The sequence below is a fragment of the Grus americana genome, chromosome 1, assembly GCF_028858705.1.
Source record: "Grus americana isolate bGruAme1 chromosome 1, bGruAme1.mat, whole genome shotgun sequence".
In the NCBI taxonomy this organism is placed as follows: Eukaryota; Metazoa; Chordata; class Aves; order Gruiformes; family Gruidae; genus Grus; species Grus americana.
Window position 1 is genome coordinate 151,405,128 of NC_072852.1, and position 18,928 is coordinate 151,424,055.

General features: G+C 40.4%; 2 protein-coding genes across 3 annotated transcripts in view; both read left to right on the top strand.

The window, feature by feature from the left end:
• Positions 1-11,087, top strand: part of GCC2 (GRIP and coiled-coil domain containing 2) — a 30,970-nt gene extending 19,883 nt beyond the window's left edge. The window contains exons 18-23 of the mRNA XM_054804395.1: positions 950-1,126; positions 2,578-2,795; positions 3,942-4,136; positions 4,926-5,065; positions 5,929-6,130; positions 7,264-11,087. Of these exons, the coding sequence (XP_054660370.1) occupies positions 950-1,126; positions 2,578-2,795; positions 3,942-4,136; positions 4,926-5,065; positions 5,929-6,130; positions 7,264-7,334 (1,003 nt within the window). The 3' untranslated portion in view covers positions 7,335-11,087. The remainder of the gene's footprint in view (positions 1-949; positions 1,127-2,577; positions 2,796-3,941; positions 4,137-4,925; positions 5,066-5,928; positions 6,131-7,263) is intronic.
• Positions 11,088-17,853: 6,766 nt separating this feature from the next.
• The window catches only part of LIMS1 (LIM zinc finger domain containing 1), an 82,236-nt gene continuing 81,161 nt past the window's right edge, over positions 17,854-18,928 (top strand). For both annotated transcript variants that reach the window (XM_054812043.1, XM_054811476.1), the window contains exon 1: positions 17,854-17,992. In XM_054812043.1, the coding sequence (XP_054668018.1) occupies positions 17,949-17,992 (44 nt within the window). In that variant the 5' untranslated portion in view covers positions 17,854-17,948. The remainder of the gene's footprint in view (positions 17,993-18,928) is intronic.

Sequence of the window (18,928 nt, forward strand, 5' to 3'; positions counted from 1 at the left end):
TTTCCGATGCCGACCTTAAAACAGCGCATGCAATTGCTGCTGAGAATCCACAAGAGGGAGACTTATGCTTTGTTAGACGACTTTGGGTTTATGGTTGGTTTGGGCATTTTTAAATGCATCTACCTCTTCTTTTCTTTGAAGCAAACTGCAAGAGTTCCATTTCTTTGTCTCTCCTGTTTGCTGAATTTTAAGAAGTTCTGGTATTGTTAGTTTTTTGTGGAAGAGGGTCACTTTGGAAACAAAGTGGACAAGTACTCAAGTAATAAACAGATGACATAGTTTTCAAAGAAGTTATTTACAAGTCTCAACTCGAAGGGTTAACAAGATATACAGTTAATGAGATAAAGGAGATGTCTGTATATGTAAATACAGAAAGCATAAAAGGAGAATGTGTGTGACTTAAGACCTTTTCCCCCTTGTATATCTGATTTTGATTTATTTCTGACCAACAGAGTTTATGTAGTTTTATGGATTGATGTTGCTTCCTACTCCTTTGTTCAAAATCTCCTCCGTCCATTTGTCTCCTGTATTCAGTCTCATTGAACTGATGTGCATTTACTACACAAAAAAAACCTCCACCACTTTTAAGAAGAAATTGTTTCTCCCATCTGCATCCCACATATTATTCTCCTTCTGTCTTGTTTCTCCAACCAGCTTGAAGTAGAAAGTGGTAGCAATTGCACTTTCTACCCCAATAGTTATGTTCCTAGCAGTTCAGATGGGATGTGATAAATCTATTTGTACCTATATTGAAAAATGATCGGAACTTTCCTAATTGTTTCTGCTGCAGTCTCATTCTAAGATTCTTTTGGTCATTGTGCTGTATTGATATAATTAATAAATAGGCAATTTGGATCAGCTATCCAAAATGTTGTGGATATCATATTGGTTCTGAAATAATAGAGTTCTTTTAAATTGTATGTTGCTTATTTCTTTTTTCCCCTTGTAGAGAACAGTTGGAAATGGTGATAGATCAACTTAAAGTTAAGCTGCAAGATGCTCAGCATAATTTACAGATGAATGCGTCTGAACTCCAGACATTGCAGTCTGAACACGACACCCTGCTGGAAAGGCACAATAAGATGCTGCAAGAGACTGTTGCAAAAGAGGCAGAACTCCGTGAAAAGTATGGTCTGATGATAAATAGATATAGATACTTTATAGTGTGTGAACTTTGAGGGCTGGTTGTGCAGTGGCCTATAACTGTACTTCCCCAAGAAAGGGCATAACTGTTGAGAAGGTTAAAGGAATTTTCAAAATGATTGTTTGCTATTTTTCATCAGCCTTCAGAAGTTTCTGCAATGAAAACGAAGTAGTAGCTGATCAGGGAATTTGAGATTTCTGCAAGCTTTCTACATGTTAACTATCAGACTTTAAAATTAACATTTCTTAAGCATGTTGACAATGCTCAGCACTGTATTTGTGTTGGACTGCTCAACTAAATTTTATGCATGTTTCTAATTACAAAAATAAGGTAGTTAAATGCAGACCAATTTCACTGACAAAATACCCAGTCATGCATCCACCAAGTGCCTTTCTCCCAGAAAGTACTGTTTTTGAAGTCTATGCTTGCCACAATGTTAATTTGCTATTTCTTTCAGAATGAAAGCAATCTGTTTAATCCGTATCACTTCTTGAAAAATCATGAGTACCTAATACTTGAGCTCTTCAAAAAGGGTCTTTCCTTTTTCTTCTCTATTTAGGGTACAAAGGAGTTCACGTGAAATATTCACTAGAAATTACAGCTCAGTATTAGGAACTGTTGACTTCCTGTCTCTCTTTGTACTGTTTTATCTGTTCCTGATAGCCACATGGTGATTCACTGTAATCAACTAAATTGTGTCCTCCTGCATTTTTCTGGAAACAGGCTGTATTGCAGTAGGCTCCCTGTGTACACAGAGACGCTAGCTCCTTGCTATATTTAAGTTTGTATGCTTATAAGGGCAAGTCCTAAGCTTAGTTTTTCCATACATGCACTTGTTTAATTGCTTGTGACAATTGTGCCTTGCTTCTGAAGTGCCTCCAAACCAAGTACAATTGATGCATTGCTGATGTTTTTCTTGCTAACAACCACACTCTTCTCCCCTCTTCTGCACTGAAAGTTGAAGCTTAAAAAAATTAAACTTCTCAGAAACTTCTGTTTTTAGAAGTTCTGCATAAGTACTTGGTAAATAAATGTTAAAGGAAGTAGAGTATAAGGTAAGTGACATGCCCTGACATAAACAGGGCACTATAAACAATCATGTTGCAATTTTAGAATTTAAGAATGTTTAGACCACAGTGTCTCTATTAGTTTCATTTTTTACCAAAGATGTCTGAATTTTGTGTTCTGAAATAGAAAGCAAGAGTTTATCTACCACAGTGCATTCATATGATATGTAATGAGCGTAACTTTCTTAGTCTTAGATTTTCCCTGTAGGGAAAGAGGAATTTAAATGGAGAAACGTTGCACAGTCATTCTAAGATAATCATACACATGAAAACTGAAAACTACTTTAAACTCTAAAAATTTTGAAATGTAAAAGTGACAGTGTTTTGCTGTTCGTTTCTTATGTTTTGTGTATACACTGTTTTCAGGCTCTGCACGATACAATCTGAGAACATGGTCATGAAAACGGAGCATGCCCAGACTTTGAGTCAGCTGACAGCCCAGAACGAAGCTCTACGGAACAATTTCAGAGATCAAGTCAGGAACCTGCAAGAAGAGCACAGGAAGACGGTAGAGACACTTCAGCAGCAATTGTCCAGAGTAGAAGCTCAGCTCTTCCAACTCAAGAGTGAACCAAGCACTAGAGGTAACTTTCAGTCATAATACTAGTTTTTTCTTGGGTTAGATACAAATTTGTATACCTGAGCTTGAATCTATAACATGCTTATAGTGTGTGGTTCTGTAATACACCAGAAACTTTTTCTGGAGAATTTGCAGCATGCCGTATCAATCCACTGATACCAAGTAAGGAATGTGTCATTATTACTGTCCCTTCAGAATCTTAAGATGCTTGAATGCGTCCAGAGGAGCGCATCAAAGCTGGTGAAAGGGATAGAAGACATGTCCTGTGAGGAGTGGCTAAGGACTTTGGGTTTGTCTGGTTTGGAGAAGAGGAGGCTGAGGGGTGACCTCATTGCTTTCTTGGTTTCCTGAGGAGGGGAAGTGGAGAGGGAGGTGCTGATCTCTTCTCCCTGTGATCCAGTGATAGAATGTGTGGGAATGGCTCAAAACCGCACCAGCGGAGCAAATATTGTAAATATTTGATGCTCTTCCTGTAAGTTTGTCTTAGAGTTTGGAGCATACTGGACCTCTGCCTCCAGTATGAGGGGTAAAGCTAAAGAAAAGTGTATTGAAAGCCATTTAACAACATTTGTTATTGGTATACTTGCTATTTGATCCCTCTTCTAATTTAAGATTTTACTGTGTTCAAGCTCAAGTACTATTTTTATATCTGTAAAGTTACTAATTAGAATGTAGTTGGATGTTTGCCAAGCAGCAGTAATGGTTTAAGAAGTTACTTTTTCCATATGTTACTGAAGCAGCAGGATAGTGCACACAGTATTAAAACAAAACAATTTACACCTCCCACAGGACCGGTTGAAAGTAAAACTAACTCTGTTCTGCATTAAAAGCATTTGACTCTCTTGTCATAGCTACAACACATCTGTAGGGAGAGTTGCATGGAGGTTTCATAGTCACTGAAATAAAAATTGCCAGTCAAGTTTGGATTTAGAAACAGACTTTGATTGGAATGGTCTTTTGGAGGTGAAAGGCTGTATTCTCAATTATAAATGTTATGTGTGTATCCGGCTTTCTCCCTTTTCTTCACCCTTCCTCCCTGTGCTTTTTTGAAGACTATTTTATGTACTGCTCTCCAATCTGAGACAATCAAACCTATGAAATAGCTCTACCAATTTCATTCTGATGACAAACATCAGTAATTATCTTTCAGGTCCAGCTGTTTCAAATCCAGCAACGAAGAACTTAAGAGAACGGCGAAACACTGACCTTCCTGTTCTCGATGTGCACGCTGTAGCTAGGGAAGAGGGAGAAGGTATGGAAACAACGGACACAGAGTCTGTCTCTTCAGCCAGCACCTATGTACCATCCTTGGAACAACTTCTGAACTCCCCGGAAGCAAAATTTGGTAGGTAGAACATGTGGCTTTTTGCTACATAAGTGGTACCCTCAAAATATCTGAGAACATTGTGTTTTCATGCTGTTAGATGCAAGACACAAATCTACTTATGTGCTGCTGAGTTCACACTATCCTGAATCTCTGTAGGAGTTTTGTCCTTGAGTAAGGACTAACAATAAAACATTGGTACAGGTTTTAGTGATTTCAAGGTGTTGTATTTGTGACTTTCTAAAGGGAAAAGACTGGATGAGCAAGTCAGTGAATAGTTACAGAACTTTTTGTATTCTGGACTAGTCTCTACTAGTGCTGATTTAACTCTCATTAATGAAAGGATAAAATGTCTGTTCATCTTAATGTGGCTTATTAGAACAGGTATTTATTCATAGTTTTTTCTAGGAAAATGAAAGCCAGCATGAACAACAATGTCCTAAGAGTCCCTAAAAAAAATAGAAAAACATATGGTAGGACCTAATCATCTTTTTAAAAGTCTACTGAACACTTTGTGGAGAACTGTTCAAAATCTCCACCTATGGGTAGGAAACAAGGGGTAAATTAAAAACATGTATTTTGACGTATTTAGAACTGGTTTGCCAATCCCCTTCTAATATATTTATATATACAAAAATAGATCACAAAACAAGCATGCAGCAGCAGCAATGATGCCTGTTAATTTTGCAGTCTGACTGCATGGATTTTGTTTCTAAGAAACTACATTAATCAAGTCCTAATGTTAAGTTAGTATAAAGTAGATTCGAGTGCTTTTTCCTTCTTTCAGTTTTCTTTTCCAATTAATTGCAGAACCATCTCAGTGGCAAACAGAACTCACCAAGGATGAACTGATTCAGAAACTAAACACAACAGCGAAGAGTGCTGATCATTTGAATGAATTACTTCGTGAATCAGAAGCAACCAATGCCATCCTAATGGAACAAATAAAGGTTAGCAGACATGCAGGAAATGTGGGGACAGCTCTAATTTCTACGGTCTGCTGCTTAGACCGAATGTTTAACACCAAACATGTTTCAGAAAATCCTAGTCTATAAAAATATGATGATGCAAAACTTAATTCTGGAAGGGCTTTTATTCCACAAGACTAATTAGTGCTTCCAGAGTTGACTTAGTTTTTTGGGGATTTTTTCCCCACAGTTTCTAGTTGGGGGAAGGGGGGGCAGTAAAAGCCAAAAAAACTTTTAAACTTTTAAAAAAAACCCAAAACCCTCAAGAGTTTGTAATTTTAATGTTTAATAAAGTGTCTTTACTGTTTTCACTTAGATAAAAGCTGTAGATCCCAAGCATTCTCTGGTTTCTCTTCCTGCACCCCTTTTAGCTGTCTTAAGTTAAAAGAAGATACATGTTTAGAGATACATGTACTAATAGAGTTTGGTTTGATTTGATTGTACCGCCCTGAGTTTTCGGAAAACATTTCTGAAGTTAGCATATTCTCTTAAACATGCTAATCTTTCTTTTATAAAATACTAAATCTTTGATCCATGTTGCTTATTTAACTGTTCAACTCTTACTCTTCATGACTGAAATCGAACAGTTAGTGCTGTGTATCATTATAACTACTGCACAGATTTTATCAAAAAAGGTTATTTTTGATCAGTAAAAAGTTATTTCTGGACAACATTATCATGTGTTCAAGTTTCACTGGATTTTTGTCCGGAATATGTTGCTATGCACACATAGCTCTTTTTGAAGCAAGCTACATAATTCACTTTTTAGCTCTTCAAAAGGCCTTTGTTCAGTTGCTTGTTATATGAAGCAAACAATATTGCATATTTTTTCCCCTTATCTGCAGCTTCTTAAGAATGAAGTAAGAAGATTGGAAAGAAATCAAGAGAGAGAAAAGTCTGTGGCTAATCTAGAATACTTGAAGAATGTTCTATTGCAGTTCATATTTCTAAAATCAGGAAGCGAGAAAGAAAGGCTGCTCCCAGTGATAGACACCATGCTGCAGCTCAGCCCTGAAGAGAAGGGGAAGCTAGTTGCAATTGCCCAAGGTAGGTGGCGTTCAAAACTTTGTCACAAAAAAAACCCCCAAAAGTGGAAATAAAGGCAACTGAAGTTCTGTGCTTTCTTTTATGTAGGCCTTTGAGGACAAACAAAGCTTAGCAGTGTAATGCCAGTGAGCTAGCAATAAAACCGTTCTGCTCTGTTGAGAAGTTACTAGTCAGTTTTCAGAAAACAGAACAAATACCCAAAAAATATAAATAAAATTAAGGTAAAATAGAATTTCTTCTGGAACATACACATTTTAGGAAGATGATAGTAAGTTGTAAAAATGTAATGTGTTTGTGTTTTGAGTAGAGTTAAAGATTTCTGTCAAAGTGATCTTAAAACAGAGGTTACTATAAATGAATTACTTTCTTGGCAGATGTTCTAAAAATGCAATTAAAGTGGTCCTCCCAAGGCAGTACTGCAGATCTAATACTAGTTTCAATATATTAACTTCAAAAATCTCTTCTAGAAAATATGCTTTTTGTTTAAGAAATAAAGGAACTAGGGAAGGAAAAACAGAGTTAAGCCTTTCCAAGAAATTAACCCAAGAGCTGACCATATGATAATGTTCTGGCTCCACTTCAAATACTCCGTTTGAGCGTTTCTCCCCTTAAAAACACTTTTTAAGGTATTGTTTATCACTTCTCAGTAATAACCTGTAGCTGCTTGTATTTCATTAGCAAGTCACCTATGCTTTATTTTAAAATTAAGAGTAAGTACCATGTGTGTGTATATATAAGCACTTAAAATTTCTCAACAAAATCACATGAATAAGGAAAGTGGCAAAGTACAGCATTCCATGATAGGCCTTGGATTTGGAAAGGTGAGATATAAATTAAGTCCGTAGCATTTTGATGTTGTCCTGGCACTAATGAACAATGACTGGATTTTTCTGGAGAAGGGTGATAAATGGCCTCTTTAAAACATCCTTAAGTACCCAAGTAAAGTGGAGCTGGTGATAAAAATCCATGAACATATATATGGCAGTCCAAGAGTGAGTATTGAATGTTACTTCCTCAAGTTTACGAGGACAGCATTTGAAAAAGGACAGAGGCGGGGGAAAACAAGGTCATGTAACCAAATGATGCAATGTCTTACATAATAAGTCTGAAGTATGTTTTTCTTCCTCCTTCAGGTGAGGAAGAGAGTACCTCACGGCCCTCTGGGTGGGCTTCATACCTCCACAGCTGGTCAGGACTTCGATGAGACAGTGGAAACACTGAATCTTTAAACACATTCCACAGTTGCAAAAAGAGAAATCTTAGAATAGGAGAACAATCTGTTGGTATTGTAGCATTGAACTACAGGTTTTTATTTCTGTGCGTTGTTTTCAGCTTTTTAGGCTCTTCTAAGAAAGAAGCCCTCAGTAGCTCTGAAAGACTGTCCTGTGTTATGCTCTGACAGCAGCGCACTATTCCTCTTGTAAATGTTAAAGCTGATGATCAGAAGTATAATGAGAAGTGACGAATTAATTGCAAATTGCTTGGAAACAGAATTTGACAAATCTGTGATTGCTCTTTTGATATTGATTTAAAACTTGATCTAATATAGTAACTGGAATAACTAGACTTTAGACTTAAAGCATTTTGAAGTGTTTACAGATTCATTCACATATTTTTGTCTGCTCGCTAATCTATACGGTTAGCGGTGTTGTCTGCACATTGAAGGAATTAAAAAGGAGTTATTTCCTCTCTGGTGATGCTTACAAAATGTAAGATCATTAAGAAACAGAAATGACATTTTCTGCTTTGACTTGACTAAATTTTTAGTCGTGGGTACTTTGTTTGCTTGGGATTTTTTTTGTTGGTTTCCTTGTTTGTTTGTTTTTGGTGGGTTTTTTTTGCAAAAGCTGGATTGAAAATATGAAGGCAATAGTCCACAAATTGTAGAGAGTGCCTAAAACGATATGAAATAGAATGCTTGGCACATCTGGGGCAGTACTGTAGAAGAGATAACGGCATCTATGCAAGTCTTGGGACAGTACTCCAAGAATCAGAAGTCATGAGTGAGCTGAAGCTTTGGGAGAAAGGGCTTAAGCTATGGCTTTTTAACCTGAGGTTGGAAGTTTGCGTTCAAGACCAGCAAGAAATGTTTCATTACTGTAGTGATGTCTGTACTTAGATTAAAAGACTACTCATGCTGAGTTAGTCATGCTGAAGACACTAAAGGAAGAATCAGAGTCTGTAGGTCAGACTAGCAGTTACTTCTGAGAGAAAAGGACAGAGCTTCTGTCAATAGACGCATCTTTTAAATGTTCTAATGATTGAAGATGTTAGACCCTTCTCTCACTTCTCTGTGTTTGCACATGTCACTTGCACAAATCTTTTGCACAGATGAATAATCTGAAACAGAGATTAACTCAACAGAATGTTTGGTTTTCTTCAAGAAAAATAAATCTCAGCCATAGAGTTACTTGTGTTATCAACACAGCACCTTTTTGTAGTTTCAGTCTTCTTTTCCCCTTTCACCATCTTAATTTATTTGTAAGTTATTAAAATGCCTACACATGGTTTTAAACTCTGCTTACCTTTTAACCAGAGTTTTACCATCTTTTTCATGCATGTTTTCATGCTTTCTGTGCTGTTTTGCAAAGGATTATTCCCTGGTGTACATACTAATAGTATTCTTCCCTTCTTGTCTTACTTAAGGCCCTGAGGAAATGATGCTCATTCCTTTAATATTGCCTTATTCGGGGCTGAGATTAATCTGGACATAAGAACAGCAGGAAGGCAGCACATGTTGAAAATAAACTGTTCAGTAACTGTGCTTTTTTGGTTTAATTTTTTGCTTTTTGTATATGTTGCAGTACCCAGTCAATAAAGCCAACAGGGTTTATTTAAATATTTTAATTCCTTTCCACAGTCTTAAGCACCTTTTGTTTTTCTTTCTTCCTTCCTTTCCTTCCTTTTCCCCCTTCAAATATGTGTTTTAACTGGAATCTTTATGGTTTGTGCTACCAATGAAAACATTCTGTGTGGACTTTCAGATCACAGAACTGAGAAACGGTAGTGTGGGGATGAGTCTTTTAGTTGTCTGTAGCTTGGAAGTGTAGATAGCAAACATGAGGCTATGTTTAGGCTTTCTTGCTTTTGCTTTTGAAATGATTGCCATATCTTCAACATTTATGATTTGCTCCAGATCTCGGATATTGAATTCTAACTTCTTATTCACAGCTGGATTTGGTTAACATCACTCAAAAGAATGCTAAAACAGAGCGACAGGAGAGATTTGAAATATGCATAAAAATAAGTGCAAGTCACTCTCCTGCTGTGCTTTTAACAATGGAAGCACATGAGTGGAAGGGTAAGACTTTGTCTTACTTAGGTCAAACTCAGCAGCTGACCTGATTTAGTCTCTACTGCATGATGTCTGCTCAACTATCGCTAAAGAGCTGTGACAAGTTCCTTATAAAATGCACATATTTCAGAACTGTAGATTATTTAACATTGTAAGCTGTGAATAAATGTATGCAAGTAACAGTATCACTGGGTCTATTAAATACCAGCTGCTTATTGACTTGTTCCAAATCTGAGTTGCATGCTCACTGTTCTTAGTAAAACTCAAGTATTGTACTTATGAATGTAGTAGTGGACAACTTGGATTACTCTTCCATTGTAAAAAAAAAAAAAAAAAAAAAAATTAAGATCTTAATGTAAAAATATTTTAAGAACTGCTACTAAACTGTGTTCTGTTGCTGAGGTTGCTAGAACTTATCTTTATGGCAATAAACTGTAAGCAAGTATATCAAAGTTTAATACACACTTGCAGTAAATGGTATAGAAGAATGTAGACTGGAAGCAGGATTATTTTGCATAGAAAACTTTTTATATGTCATATTTGCATTTGTAATGTACAGCATTGTAGCTGTGATTTGCTTTCAAAAAGTAATTTAAAGTTTGAACTGGTGTTGCTGCTTCTTGATATACGGTGGTGCTCTCTTTTGGAGGAGCACTGTGCTGACTTTGCTTTCTGGTTCTCTTGTTTTCTTTACAGTGCCATATGTGTTAGGATGTTTCCCAGAAAATATAACCCCTGCCCAAAGAGTTTACAAGCTTAGGACCAAATTTTACTCTTCTATCAGCCTGCCCTCAGGCCAAGCCTAAGGAGGGCATAATAAAATAATAATAAAAAAAAAAGACTCTACTGTCACTATGTAGACTATATATTAATTAAAAACCAAAAGTGGGAATGATTCAGAGTTCCCAGGCCTGCATCTGCACTGTGGCTGAATTTTTAACTACCTATGCTGACTTAGAAATGGGTTATATGCCTTTCACGTTCCTTTTATGCAGAAGGGAAACTCACCTGTGCAAGTGAAACATGCTTGAAAGACAGGAAGACCAGAACTTGTCTGGCTGTAGTGTAGATGTAGATGATTTGGGGTTCAGGATGGCCAAAAGGAACCCAGGTTAGAAGTGATAGATGGGAGAGTAGAGTTGCTTTTTTTTTTTTTTTTTTTTTCTTTCGTGACCCTCCAGCCCCAAAGCATAATTGAGAGAATACATTGTTGGATTATTTTCTAAATTTAAATCTTCCTTGGGCTATCACCCTCCATCCTTTTGCTTTGATAACAGACATTATATCCTAGAATTGTGGAAGAATACTTAAAAACTCTCCTTAGTTTGTACTAAGTAGCTTTGAAGGCAGCTTAACCACCTATGCTTCATTTGGCTTATGTCTTGGCTTCACCTGCTGCACCAATACTTTCTCAACTACCTGATAGTTATCCTATTACTGGTACTGTGAAAATATCTCCCTTAGGAGCCTTGCAAATAGCAGTAACCACCCACAAGCTGAGAAACCAAATGTATGAAGAGGTAAAAATATATTTATTGTAGTCATTTCAGAATTGCTAGTCTGAATAGAGAAATGTTTTGGTTGGAAATATGTCTTTGATGGCCTTTTCATATGGCCATCACTTCAATAAAATTCACCTTTACCCAACAGAGTGCCTTTCTTTTTCCCCAAATGCCTGTTCCTACCTGAAAATGCTACTCAGATGCAAGGTAAAAAACAAGCGGATGTTTACTGTAGTATTAAAGTGAAGATTTTATGGATCTGCTTTAGTAGCTGCATTCTTTATTTTGGAACACAATAGCAGTGATGGATACTTCTGGGTGAATTGAAGAGGGAAAGAATTTGGTTTGTTGTGGGCTGTTTTTAGAAAAAAATTAAAATCAAGTTTTCAAAATGTGTTACTAGATTGTCACCAGCAATCTGACAATATCTGACAGGAAGAAGAGGAGGAGAGATGCAGAAGGTATTGACGTGCTTGTTAGAAAGATTGCATTTAGTATTTTTAAGTACTAGCCACCTTATAAACCAGCATCCTTCTGAATTGCACTCAGCTTTGAAGAGGACATAATGACCTCTTTCCTAATTCCTCGTGATAATTTTTCTGTATCTGCATGGCTGTCCCAGTGCAAAGATCAGATGCTCTGTAGATGAAGAGATGGTTGGTTGGTTGAAGTGAGAGCTTAGGGTGTTTATCTTCTTGCCATCCGTGTTGTTGTTAGCCTACGCTTTACTGTACACCTGTGAGGTCAGGGAGGGGATCATAAGGTGCAAAAAGAAGTCGACATAACAGATATAAAACAGTTAAAAAAGAAAGCCTGATATTTAAAGACAATTTCTAACAGCTTTCACGTAAATGTATATATGCCGAGGGGAAGAGAAATAACAATTTGACTACTTTTCAAACTGAATTTGATCTAAAATTTATCATGTTGTCTTGCAAGGATAAGAAGGTGTGTCTTAGGTTCAACAGCTTCCTTCCTATCCTGTGTTCCTTGGGCTCACCCTGAGGATCAAGGCTGGGCTTAATAATAAAGAGCGAGGACAACAAAACAAAATGGGAGAATGCACATCAGTTACTGCTCCAACAACTAAATCCACTTTGGTATTAATGAATCATTTATCCTTTTGGCTGTTGGTCGAATGCCTGTAGGCTTCTTCAGAATCCAAGGTAACGGTAATCAGCTTAAAAAGCAATGTGGTATTTTGGGCTTTGGGCACAGTCCCAATCCTCTCATACTTGGAAAGTGTTTTAAATTGATAGACATTGGATAACAGCTGTATATGAGTAAAGGATATAAGGGGGGTTTTATTGTTTCATCTGGAAGCTTAATTGCTTGAAAATCAAAGTTTGTTCTGAGAACACTCAGACCGTTTCTGGAGTGGAGGTACGCATTAGTTCTTGGATCTCTTGCCTTTTGCAGCACGCAGAACATCTCCAAAGTACAACCCATGGAAACCATTACAGAACTCCAGAAAAAGGTTTTTACCTAAGTACTGTTTTACTGTCGTTATTCCCTTTTGGAGAGTTAAGTTGCTGATGCTCAGCATAACTTTTGCCAAGGGAGAAGGCCAATTGTATCATTCGGGCTTTTAGCATCCAAATATTTATACAGACTAGTTAATGTTCTTCTTGCAAGTAGTCACGGCACTTACTTAAAGCTGCAGTAACCCAGGTGAAGCTGCCAACCTTTGCAGGAGAGACAAGGGGTCACTGCACTCCATGGGCAGAGAGCTACAGCCTCTGGAAGAGTGGGGAGAGAAGCAGCTGGAGGCAATAAAAACTTAAATGGTTCCTCTTGTTGATGTGGTGGTGGTTCAGTCCCTGCCCTAACCTTCCCCACCAGCCTTTCTCTTCGAAACTGGTTAAAAACCAGTTGTTTGCAGAGCGGCAGTGGATCTATCATACTTTTTTTTGCAGGAGGAAGATTTTCAGAAAAGGCAGAAAAGCTAACGATCAGTTTTGCAACATTCTGTGAAGGATGGAAATTGCAGTGACAAAAGGCTTAAAATAGAAAAATGACGGACTTAAACTACTTCAGATTGGAACTTGTTTGTTTCCCCTGTAGTTATGCCAAGGTATTTGACTGACTTCTGTGCGGCTTCGCTCTTGAGCTGTATTTCCTGTCTTTGGAGGACCTCAGAATACTGGCATTAGCAGAAACATCCAAATAACATGCAAAATAAGGAACAGGTAATTCTGACGGCATCAAATTGTTGTCATCGAGCAGTGACTTTTTTTTAACCAGTGGTGATACCTCTGATCTTGCAATAGCTGGGGATGCTTGTGCTAAAATGTGGTCCATATGCAGTAGAGGAAGATGGGGTCTGTCAACAGGATTTGCCATCAGGTTTGTTCCTTACGTTCTGTAGTTGAACAGTGATCACTTTGAAATTCAAACTATTTCTGACAGGTGCGTTAGGAATTTGGGGTGGCTCAGGGAATGGTTTATTTTTTGTAAGTAAGTGAAGCATAACAAGAATAGTCCGATAAACAGAAAGGATGACTCTATTAAATTAGCTCTTTATATAGCTTTATCTATCGATCTAGACTAAGCTTTCAGTTTTGAACTTTTTTTTAAAGCATTGCTAACAATAAACATTGCTGTGGACTAATCTCCATATTCCTCTGTTATATGCAAGTGGCACACAAGCTGAAATAAAAATGTGAGCATAATACCACGATTGCCAAGTGTCATTAAGTTATTTTTTAAAGTACCTGTTTTGTGATGCTGCCATAAGCTTTTTCTTTAGCCCTTAGTGTGTCTAACTAGTGACCTTGTCATGAAGCAGAAATTTATGCTGCTAAATATGGAACTTTAGTGATCAATTCTGCAGGCTTTTGAAATTGTGCAAGAAGAGAGGTATAACTTTTGTAGATCAGTCTTCTTCCATCTTCCAAGAAAAGGTGAAGCCAAATGAAGGCATGTCTAAAATACACAAAACTGAAATTTGACTTGGCTTTTATAAGAACATCAGAATGATCACTGAAACAAGTCTGTTAGTATTCTGAGTAAACTATATACTATTTTTTAAAATAGCAAAGGTTTTTATGGAGATCAAATAGTGGTCAAAACTTATTTCTGTTATTGAGTTGTGAAGTCGTTAATGTTGAGCAAGAATATGAAGCCTAAGTTGTTGCTTGTTAATTCATTAACAGTTTTGCTAGGACTCTTTAGCTGGACACCCTGTGTTCAAAAATTATTCATACTTAAATGGTCAAAGTTTCCTTTTCTGTTGCTTTAACTTCTTAGCTTTGAAGGTTTGACATGAAGAACACTGACAGAGTTTACATTTGAAATCCATTGACTATATTAAGATAAACAACCATGGGGCTGCTGTGTTAACAGGCACTCAGAGTCAGTAACAACCCGAGGAAGAATATACCATCGGCAGTTGCATTAAGTTCTGGAAGAAAGCAAAAGCTAGAGCAAATACTACAGGTGAAAGTCACTTACTTGAGTCTCTTCCTATCACACGGCAAAACTGTAAAACACTTTTTCTGGAAATGAAAAAGAACTTGGTGTAGAGATGCTGATATTTGTGATCGCAGAGACAGGCAGGCAAATTCTTTCTCCAAGCAGCCTTTTTCTCATCTCTCTCCTCAGTAACCCTTCCTTTCTCACTCCTTCCCCAGGCCTACAATAATGGTCTTGTGTGGTGTCAGCAAAGCTGTTAATGTGTATAGCTCTGAAAAGTAAAGGTTCTGTGCTGTCACTTCTACCACTGCCAGCCAGCCATGGTTCTATATGTTGGCATTTCAACAGTGATGGAAGACTTAAAAGCATGTATCTACCTAAAACTGCTTTTCACTCTAGTCTAGCAGGGAGAGATGGGAAGAAAAAAAAAAAAGACATTAATTTTGTGATTAATATGCTGGTCTGGAGACATGGAGTCCAAAGTCCCTGCTTTGCCATATGCTTCCTTTGAGAATTTAATTTCAATTTCTCTGTCTCTGTTTCCTCACTTGTCTGCTGGGGATAATGGCACTTCTCCTGATGCCAAGTACATTAGCAGTAGAATGCTTAACTTCCTGATGGGTTTGTAAGCAGAAATAAGTAGGCAGATTACCATATTTTTTTCAAAACTGCATAGGAAGAAAATCGTCATAGCTTTTCATTATACTGGACTGGAAGGAGTGACCTTTTTTTCTTATGAGTTTGTAGTGTGTGTTTGTGAATCCTATTAAATTATTTGCCTAAGTATTCTGGACTGAATTTTACACGTTAATTGGAATGTCAGCATGCTCTAATACTATGTAATGGACAATTAAGAACAATTAAAAATTGTTATTTCTGTTGTACAGCAAGACACAACAAAAATTTAAATCAGACCCCAAAGCCAAGGTGCAAACTTGCTGCAAAGCACACAGAGCCTGGGGAGGCAATCTCTGAAACTGAATTCCTGGCTTTTCTTGTTACGGCGCTTCCAAAAGCTGCTAGTACTTAACGTTTGGCATACGTATGTGTTTGGTGGAGGCTTTCCCGCTCATTGTGAACGCCTTTGCTACTTGGAGATTATGTTGCTAGCTAGGCTCTAGGGATGTCATCTTTAAAAGCACTGGAAAACTGCGTGTGGTGCAATTCACTTGCCATTAAATCTATTAATGTGCTCTCCAAAGGAAGGATTGTAACGGCTGCGCTCGTTGGCAGGCCCTGCCTGTTAATTATTTCCAGAGTTTACTGTTTCAGAGTTTGCTGCCCTGGTAGTCGCACGTATGCCCAGCCACCTCCCCCAGTTTCTGGCTGGGCTCAGCAGACAGGGGCAGCTGCCTCGTACAGCTCCCCAGGAGGATGGGCAATGGGAGAGACCCTGAAATCCTTGCAACAAACTGAGGTTAATTAAAGACAGCCATGAAGCTGCCTATGAGTAATGGCAGACTGCCCAAAGTTGATTAGAAAAAAACCAAAAGGGTACTATTACCTTCAACTGGCACAGACTGAGTACTTGCTTATTTAGATGATATAAAGAAGCTCTGCTGACGGACTCATTAAAATGAATGGGTGTTTTGGTTTGGGGGGGGAGGGGATGGGTGTCTGTTTTGTTTCACTTTTTAACAGTATCACAGATTGGTTGAGGTTGGCAGGCACCTCTGGAGGTCATCTGGTCCAACCCCCTGCTCAAGCAGGGCCACCTTGAGCCAGTTGCCCAGGACCATGTCCAGATGGCTTTTGAATATCTCCAAGGTTGGAGACTCCAGAACCTGTGCCAGTGCTGGGTCACCCTTACAGTAAAAAAGTGTTTCCTGAGGTTCAGATGGACCCTCCTGTGTTTCAGGTTGTGCCCACTGCCTGTGGCCATGTCACTGGGCACCGCTGAAAAGAGCTTGGCTATATCTTCTTTGCACCCTCCCTTTTCAGGTATTATATTAATTGATAAGATCCCTCTGAGCCTTCTCTTCTCTGGGCTGAATGGTCCCAGCTCTCTCAGCCTGTCTCATAGCAGAGTTGCTCTAGTTCTTTAGTTGTCTTAGTGGCCATTCCTTGGACTCTCTCCAGTATGGCCATGTTTCTTGTACTGGGGAGCCTGAACCTGCACCCAGCACTTCAGGTGTGGCCTCACCAGTGCTGAATAGAGGGGAAGGATCACCTCCCCCTCTTCTGGTATACCATCTCTCCCCTTTTCCAGCCATTTACTTTATTTCCCTCTTTGTACAGAAATATTCCCTGTGATGCTAAAATTTTGCTATGTTTGGATTCCTGAACTTGGCAAGCAAAACCAAACTGTGCCAAGGAGCAAAGAAACAAACAGCCGACAGTCTCATGTGTCTATGTTTTTACAGTTGTAGTTCTGTCCAGAACCATGCTTGGGGCATATTGGTCAAATATCTTCTGTGAATTATACTCCTGAATGTTTACATTCTTTTCCTGGTCCTGATGGATGCTGAAGTAGATGTAATCCATGTACCTGTCCTGTGAATTACTTTCTGGTGTGTATTCACCTGTACCTGCCTATGCTGATTTGCACTGATTTAACATATTCCCTAAACGTATTGTTTTCTTGGAGCCATACAGAGACCTCCTTGGTCCTGGCAGTCAAGTATCTGCATTTTTCATTTCACCACCCCACTTCCTTGTTCTGATACTAAGAACGGCGATGGGCGGTGATAGGGATTGCTTAACAATCCTGCGTTTTCTGTAATGCTCTTCTCATTCATCCATAAGTCTCTGAAACTTGTACAGTTTGGAATGAGATTGCTTCTCTTGAAGTAAAGCAGGGGCCTCTACCTTCAAGTTTGGCAGCTCTGGCGTTGAAGGTTACTTCTTTGTATTTACGTTCCAAAGGAGGTAGCTGAACCTGAGTGAGGTGCTGGCCTTTCCTTACTAGTACTGTTAAATTTTTAAATATGTTGATTAAAAATGGAATCTCATTCCGGTAAATACTCACCCAAATGTATTTGGCACCTTAAGGTGAGGTGAAAGCTCTCTTGCTAGAAATAATACCATATTATGCAACCACATGCAAGATACAGTAAAAATATCTGCAATTGTTTTGACAGTAACTTTCTGTTCTGGGAAAAAACCCAGTACTAGACGCTCTCTCCAGCATCTACTTCGCGCTTTGACTGACTGTGACCGCTCCTCCAGCCGCGTGCATTTCCTGCAGGGCTGATGCAAGGTGCAAATAACCGGATCCCTTTGACTCGCCCCGATTTAACTTCCCCCGGGCCCGTTGGGAAGCAACCGGGCTCGGCAGCGGGACCTGGATCCCCAACGTTTGGCGGGCACTTTCCTTCCTTTACCGGGGGGGGGTGCGGGCGAGGAGGGAGCCGAGCGGCTCCCAGGCCAAGCCCGTGCACACGGTCAGGCGCGGAGGGGGCTGCCCGCGCTGCCCGCGCTGCCCGGGGCGGGGCCTGCCTGCGGCTGGCGGTGCCGGGCGCGGGCGGAGCGCGCCCCCCGGCGGCGGCGGCGGGCAGGTGCCGGCGGCGCGGCCGCCCAGCGCCATTACCGCCTCCCGGCGTGGCTCCTCCGGCGGCGGCGGCGGCGGGAGCTCCGCGGGAGCGGCGGGGCAGCGGGCGTCGGCGGGATGCTGGGGGTGGCGGCGGCGGCGGCGGGGATGACCTGTAACAGGTAGGAGAGGCGCGGGGGCCGCCCGCCCCGTCCCGCCTCCCCCGGCGGGCGGCTGCTGAGGGCGGCGCTTTGTCTCGGCGCGGTGCGGCCGGGCCGCTGTCACCGGCTCGTTGCTCGCTCGCTGGAACCCCCCCGCGGTGCCCCGGAGAAGGTGCCCCCTCCTGCTCGGCCGGGCGCCGGTCGGGAAGCGGGCGGCGGTGGGGCCGCGCCGTGCGGGGCGGCTGCGGCGGCGCCTCCGGGCTCCGGCGGGGTCTGGCGGGTGGGAGAGGCGCTGGGATGGTCCCTTGGGCGGGCTGGCGTAGGGGCTGGGGGCCCTCCGAGGAGGCTGGGGGTTTGCAGCCGTGCAGGTGTGCCTCCGCCTCGCCCCGTGAAGTTTCCGCTTCACGGGGGAACTTTCGCCTTCCCTCCGGCAGCACCGCCGGCATGCAGAGCCCCGGACGGCGGCAACGGGCACGGCAGAGATTCCTTCTCTCTTGTGCCGTCCCTTCGGGGTTACGTTCACACGGGGAGCGGTGGGGTGTCCTTGTTGCAGCAAACTGGAAATATTATGCAAAACTCAAGTATAACGCATACCGAATGGAGCGTGAGCATGGTTTAATGCCCTTTGCGTTAAAAGGCGTCCTTTCCTGGGGGAGGTTATTGTTTTAAAAGTGTGGTACTAAATAACCTCGGGTATTTACGTGGTAAGATTTGTGTAGTTTTCTGCATATCCTAAAATTACCAAGTAGTTGTATCTTAGGGAAAGGTTAATGGGGGTGGGTCATGGAGAGCAAAGGCCGTTCTACTAATCGCCCAGCGTTTCAAAGTTGTTGCTTGGGAAGAAATGTCCCAAATTAAAGCACTTGGCAAGCATTGTACAAATACGTCAAAACTCGGGGCTGAGGGAAAGGAAAAGAGTGATTTTGTACCTGGCTTGGGCTGCAGGTTCAGGATGGC